General features: G+C 34.4%; 2 protein-coding genes across 2 annotated transcripts in view; one reads left to right on the top strand and one right to left on the bottom strand.

Moving 5' to 3' along the window:
* LOC127861733 (neurogenic locus notch homolog protein 1-like) overlaps positions 1-1,455 on the bottom strand; it is a 195,471-nt gene extending 194,016 nt beyond the window's left edge. The window contains exon 1 of the mRNA XM_052400417.1: positions 1,392-1,455. Within this exon, the coding sequence (XP_052256377.1) occupies positions 1,392-1,411 (20 nt within the window). The 5' untranslated portion in view covers positions 1,412-1,455. The remainder of the gene's footprint in view (positions 1-1,391) is intronic.
* A 2,948-nt stretch (positions 1,456-4,403) lies between these two features.
* LOC127861736 (uncharacterized) overlaps positions 4,404-7,500 on the top strand; it is an 11,677-nt gene continuing 8,580 nt past the window's right edge. Inside the window, exons 1-3 of the mRNA XM_052400418.1 lie at positions 4,404-4,410; positions 5,220-5,439; positions 5,605-6,098. Of these exons, the coding sequence (XP_052256378.1) occupies positions 4,404-4,410; positions 5,220-5,439; positions 5,605-6,098 (721 nt within the window). The remainder of the gene's footprint in view (positions 4,411-5,219; positions 5,440-5,604; positions 6,099-7,500) is intronic.

Genomic DNA, 7,500 nt, shown 5'->3' on the forward strand with positions numbered 1-7,500 from the left:
TCTAAAAAGATGGGGTACCGCCGCGCGCGTAGGCGAACGGTGACAGTGGGTTTTCTATCTTGTCTTGGAACGTTAATTGTTTAACAGATTGTAAAAAAGTAATGTTAATTTTGTTTGTTTAATTTCTTCTCATGATATCTGTTTAATGTACGAAACTTGGAATAACAAGTGAAACGTTATTTCTCTTATTGATTTAATATCTTGCACTTTGTATAGGAAAAATCTACACCAAAATGCACGTAGATCTAGCGGTGGTGTTGCTGTTTATTTTATGGAACATTTAAAGGATGGAATCACTATTGTACGCAATCATTATAATACTATTATTTGGCTTAAACAAACTGCCCCCCCCCCTCCAATAGCGATCGAAACGTTGGCCTCCCGGTCACTAGGCGGACATCCTATCCACTACCTATTCAAAATTAAGTGATTACAGATTCGTCTTTGCTGTAAATACTGTGTTTACAGAAACACATACACGCGCTATCGTCAGAAGAAAACATTCCCTGGAGTTTTAGAAATCGCCAGATAAGCTAAAGTCACTGGTTTGATAGTAAGTAACAATAATCAGTAAAATGTTACCACAGTTATAATAGAATAAATAAGCTCCATGAAATTTAGTATTTTCTTGTTGCCACTTAATTCGAAATCGTATATTATAGTAATCGAATATTTATATTTAATCATTTATTAAAATTGACCATCGAAACTATTAATAAACATAAGTGACACGCAGATGATATCTTGCGTGGCACCCCACTTGCCAACCTGTTAAATGAAGCATTATTTTTTTGCCGTTTTGAAGAATCTCTTTATGTATATAGAATTTAGTGATCAATAAATATATGTGTTTCTATGTACGTTTAACAAGTGCAATAATAAAGCTTTTGCTAAAATATAGAATTTGTTATGTCGGTTGTGATCGTTTCCCTCGTTGCTTTTCCACTTAAAAAAACTTTGTAAAAAAAGTCTTACACCTATACACCGAATGCAATTTATTTGTCATTGAATAGTGATAGTGTCTATCGTATTTAAATCTCGAAAAACGGACAAATATAATATGATATTTGTGTTTTAAAAAGAAGAGAAAGTAGATCATTGACAAAGTGCGCATGACGTATTTCAATAAGATCAACTGTTAACTTAAAATGTTATGTGGCTGTATCATTAATATGTGTCTTGGTATTGACAAACCACGGGAAATCTTGCCAAATACATTTTCGACTAAACATAAGTATGCTAACATTAAAAAGTATTTTAACTCATGATCAAATGATAGGTAAGTATAAGTAGACAAAAATACTTGTACTTGAAACGACCGGAAGCAATGCATGAACAAAATAGAAAATTATAAATCATAATTGCACATTCGTAATATGAAAATTTCTTACAGGGTTTCTAGATCCGGCATTCCTTCAAATACACCGTCGTCTATGGATTCGAGTTTGTTATTGTATAAATACCTTTAAAAAAAAACGAAACGTAAACTTAAGCAACGGACGATAACTATACCGCTATTAAATGCTCTAACAAATATATTAACATGTTAAATAATCATAGATTTTTTTAACATTCGTCTGCTTATGTACTATATGGAAAAAGGAAGCAAGTGTCTATATTCAATAACAAAATTAAGCAACTGACAAGAATATTCACAGTTTAATTGAACAGCATTCTTCACATAATTTGCCAAAAACATTGTACAATCAAAAGACACCGAAACAAGAAGATATACAGTTATTAAAGTATATCAAGCAGATCACAGACTAAGTTATGTATATATGGACAGCCGGACGGCATTTATTTCACGAAAAATCATATGTCTATTGAAACTCACAGTTTGCGTAGTTTTGCCAAGCCCCGGAACGCCGCCCGGGAAATGTTGCGTAATTGGTTGTATGACAGGCCCCTGAAAAATATAAACCAGTGCCATTTGATAAACCATTCAAGTAACATATGTCAACATATTTCAAATTTACCCAATGAGGAATATAACGAACACCGTGAATAGTTGTGACTCAGATTCCTAAAGTAGCAGCAAAATACGTCAAGTGATTAGACATTCAAGTTATACAGGTAAACATGTTTCGTAGGTTCCCGTTTTTGATTAAAAGAACACCAACAGTGAACAAGTTTCATAACAATACATAATAAATATACGTGTAGATAGGCTATAGAATGTATTTTCCAACATATTTCTACTCAATTGTATATCCCGTCACTTTGAGCGGCTGATAAAAAAATAAACCGGTTCCATACTGTATTGAAAAAAGTTTCAACGAAATGTTATATCTTAAACAATATAATTAAAACATATACCGTTACATATAACATGAACAGATTGTTCTCTAAAACTTTGATACTCAATGTCGTTTTGAAAGATAATTATTTATTCCAGTACGATAATGTTTTAATTCATTTAAAAAAGTCCCGCATTCGCACATACATTTCTCAAATTATTTCGACCAGTATTTACGAAAACGTGTCAGTTCACCGATGTTAGTGCTGAAATTTTTTTAAGTTCAAAAATATACCGCAATACAATCCTATTTAAAGTAAAGGTTGAATCCGTGAAATGAGAACATTCTAACAAAACCCCATGTGACGTTATGAGTTGGATTCATGGCGTGTGATCGATGGCGTGACATCACGCGCTGTTAATATAACTATTGTACTCGCATTGAAGGCAATAGTCTGGTGGACTGTGTCGATGTCACGCAGTTTCCTTCGGCACTAAAACTGCGTTTAACACTAAAATCGCATTCAACTATAGCATTGACCTCTCAATCGTATCCTTTAGAAAAAAAGTTTTAAATTTGTAAACAATCATAAATGTAAAGTCCACCAGAACATTTTCTAACATATAGCGAAAACAATTTTAGTCATCGCTAATTTATGTTTACAATAAGTATGCTAGTTAAAATTTAGGTGTTTGCTCTTTTTTCGCTGTCTCCATGTGTAGTGCAACACAACGGAAGCCTATTTCTCACACTTAAGATTGTGAGCATGATAGCTTGAAATATAGGCATTGTATTTATTGCAATATTCAGAAGAAATAAATGCATTCACCAGCAGTTGATACATTCAAAGCATTAATGTGCCGGTTTACAAACCTATGGTCATAAAAAATAAACGCTTTGGAATGCTACTCTTATAAAGACTGGTATCTGTTGTATTTTATCTAAAACAAAATACATATTAAAATTATTTAGTTATTAGTAAATAAATCCTTCTTAAAATTATATTTAATCCGTGACATGTAACCATTCTCACAAAGCCCTATGAATTTTAAATTGTTAGTTGATGTTATTTCTTGGATTCATGACGGGTTTGTAATGTCGTGACATCACGCGCTGATGATATATATGGTACTTGTATTGAAAGCATTAGTCTATTGAACTGTATCAAAGTCCTGCAGTTTAATTCTTACCTCTAACTGCTTTCATCATAAATCGCTATCGTGTAAAATATTGAGCCCTAAATCGAATAATTTCGTTACTAAATACAATGATTCAGACCATTGCGCAATACAATCAAGATTGTCAGGGCAATCACAACGTTTTCGAACCGATATCGAACAACAAATTTTGTCGTCGAATTACGTCGATCTATTTTCTTAGGAATGGTTATCTGAACCATACATAACATGTAAATGTACAAAGACATTCTGTTAATAACATTTTTCCGATTGAAAAATATTGGCAGTGATGCCTTACACGAACTTGAACTCTGAAAACATCTTACATATGTTTTCTGTCAAGCATTACCGTAACAACCGTCGTCTTTGGATTCGAGTTTGTTGCCTTATAAATACCTTCACGAAAAACGAAGTTTACTAAAGCAATCGACGAAAACCGTGTTTTAAATAAGCTTATAATTGGTTAACATATATAGGAAAGACAAGTAGATTTCTATATTCAAAACCCACATGTAACAGTCAGAATAGTTCACAGTGCCATTAATTCGTACCAGTAACGCAGAAAACTGGACAGTCTACTGGGAAAGCATAAAAAGAAAGAAACAACAACAGACACAGTTCTTCAATCTAATCAAACAGAACACAGACTAATATTTGTGATTTGAGCTTAATAAAGGTTATGTTGTTGTTGTTGATACATTTGAACAAGGAAAGCTTGACGTCAATTACATGTATTTTAAAACATGTGTCTAATGCAACTTTCAGTGCGGTAAATTTAAAGTAACAACAAACACAGTCAGATGCTTAAACATTCAATTTACTCAAAGGTAAACAGAATTCACAGGTTACCGGTGTGGATTAAAATACCACCCAAGTTCACAAGTGTAATGATAACATAAAAAAAAACAGATGAAAAACGCAAACCAATTGAATGGAAATGTCTAGTGGTAAGCCAGTAGAGTGATCTCCAGCGAGCTCCTGCTAAATGAGAGGTAGAGATTGCTGCTTTCCGACTTTTTGAAAAAAGAAACACTGAAATCTTATATCTATCTATTACGATGAGATATTTTTATTAAAAGCGCGAATGATTTTATCAATCTAAATGTGTACATTGTATCATATTCCCTTTATTTATATTAAACTGGATGCTGTTGAACGTTTTTCGATTGGTTTAATACAGCAAACCTAAACAGCCATGGACTCTAAATATGTTATCCTAGTCGAACATTGGCAATATGTACTCAACATACCAATATATATCTCTCACTATTTTTGATCTTGTTTGCGAACTTCATTAAATAACAAAATTAATTTGAATTAAGACGGAAAGAAAATGTCATCTCATTGTATTGAATTCATGTGTAAATATTACTTAGTATTGTCTGAATTGAATTGACAAAATCATTTGATATATTTTGAAGTCATTATATTTCCACGGGTATGATGGAAAATGTTACTTATATTTTAAAAGTCCTTTTTTTCGGAAGTATCTATGTGTTTAAAAAACAATGTATATTGTCTGGAAAAACCCTGTCTGTTACAAAATGCATCGACACGTTCCCATATTCATTGGTTTTCATTGTTTTGTTCTTGTGTTTTCAGAAAATAATATATTATGTACATTCTCAAAAATCCGCCATCAAATCCGTGAATACTAGAACCACCATCAATTTCATAGCAACCACTGCCGCCACCACCACCACCGCCGCCATCGTCGCAGCCACCATCACTTCCACTAACACAAACAACGCCACCACCGCCATCCGGTAAACAGCGTAACCACCACATTAAGCACAACCAGCGCTTCCACCGCCACCACCGCCATCAAAGCTACCATCGCAACCACCGCCATTAATATCTAACATCGCCAGCATCAAAACAACCCAAACCGTCACCACAACCGGCACCAGCGCCATCACAACTATCGCCACCACCGCCACCACCGGCCCTTTCAACACCACTGACACAACCGACACCACTGACACCATCGCCGTTGCGGTGATGTTCGTGGTTTCGGTTTTGTAAGTTGTAACAGCACACAAACACACACACACATTTAACATTCAATTTACACACAAGTTAACATAATTTAAAGGTTATCGGTGTGGATAAAAAACACCAAATTTCACAAGTTTTCTGAAAATACAACCGACAAATGAACTCACTTAAAATTATTGATTTTTGAGAGTCAAGTCTATAGCAAACACTAGCGCCACTAAAACCACCACCACAACCGCCATTACCGCAACCTTCGAAACCTTCGAAACCACCGCAAATACCACCAAGACTACCGCCGACACTGAAAACACTGACACAACCGCCGCCACCGAAACCACCAACACTACTAACACCTTCGCCATCATAGAAACCACCGAAAACACCAAAACTACTGACACCAGCACCATCACCAAAACCACTGTCAACACCGCCTCAAGCGACACCATCGCAACCACCGACAACACCGAAACAACCGCAACCACAACAATCACCGCCAACATCGAATCCACCAGCATCCCCGCAACCAACGACACCACAATCACAGCCACCAACGAAACCACAATTACACATGCCACCACCGAAACCACTGACACCAATGCAATCGCAGCAACCATCCCAAGCACCACCACCACCGAAACCACTGACATCAACGCCATCACAGAAACAACCGGAACCACCGAAGGCATGAATCAACCGCGATCACCGATTTTAATACATGAACCGTTCATTAAATTTTTAAAATGCAGGTTCTATATTCAGCCTCGAAAATGAACTGGATGACTAGTTAACAAAACGAAGTTAAAATAAGTAGGGATAATTATTCTGACATCATAGCAATATGTTCAACTATTTTTACAGTTTGGTTAATGTCAAGTTATTATTTAAGTTAGAAAATGATAGTCCTCTATTTGACTTGAATATCCTGATTGCCAAAGAAAGGGAATGCAGTTTGAATAATCTACCGTAATAATTGTAAAGTTAGATACCAGTTCTGTATTCGGTTTGAATAAAGAAAGATGAATTGTTTTCTTATCAATAAGTAAACCTTTGTTAACATTAGTTCGAATAAATAATATCGCATCAGGACTGTAAAATCATTGTCAAAGTTACGTGTCTCATATTGATGTAAATGAAGCCATTAGGTAAGTTAAAACATACTACTCCTCATTTAGTTTTAATGAATAATAAGGAGAATGTTCCTTAGTTATTGTTTACCCTTGACAAAGGAAAATGAATATGAATTAATACAACTATGTAGTGATATATTGTATGAAATATGTTTATGTCATACCTGCATGTTAAGTTAGTTTCATTGTTAAGGGCTGCGGTTCGAAAAATGGACAATTATTATTACGGTTTAAAAGAGCCAGTTCTTAATTCGCTTACAATGGCGCGTACTGTCTAATCGCTTGTATTTCAGCCGTAAAAAAGAGCTGGGGTTAGTTATAAACACAACTATGTAAACATATTTTAGAATATTATTTGTATATTAAAGCTATATATGAAATAATTTAAAATCATTGGCAATCCAATTTTATTTTGAGAATGTAGTTATTATAAAAGGTAGAACATGTTAGTTCGAATTTCGGTTTGAAAAAGGAAGGAGTTCGCTGTTCATCATTCGTTAAAAATAAGGAGCAAGAAACATGTTTTATTGTTCGTATTCAGTTGCAAAACAAGGTTGGATAGTGTATCCTTTTAATGCTTAATGTGACGAATATTTCAAGATGCTTTACATACTGAGTGAAACTTACACCACTTCAACATTATCGTTACCCACCTCAGCGCTATTTTTTCCTAAGTCATATGGATTGAATGACGCGTATTAAGAACAATATTTTCCAAAATTTGATTGGATTCGCATTGATATTTGCGTTCAATCAGAGACACAATCTTACAGATTCTGCTCTCCGGATACTACTAAGATTTATTAGAAACTGTTCAGAATAATTTCACCTTAAACATGGTAAATCAATATAAAAGTATAATTAATGCATATATCTGAAAATGAAAAATGGGCATTAAATCATCTTGTAAAACTTTCCTTTTCCAGGACACGGATTAATTGCACATGGTTATCGTTT

Source organism: Dreissena polymorpha, chromosome 16 (genome assembly GCF_020536995.1).
Source record: "Dreissena polymorpha isolate Duluth1 chromosome 16, UMN_Dpol_1.0, whole genome shotgun sequence".
Classification (NCBI taxonomy): Eukaryota; Metazoa; Mollusca; class Bivalvia; order Myida; family Dreissenidae; genus Dreissena; species Dreissena polymorpha.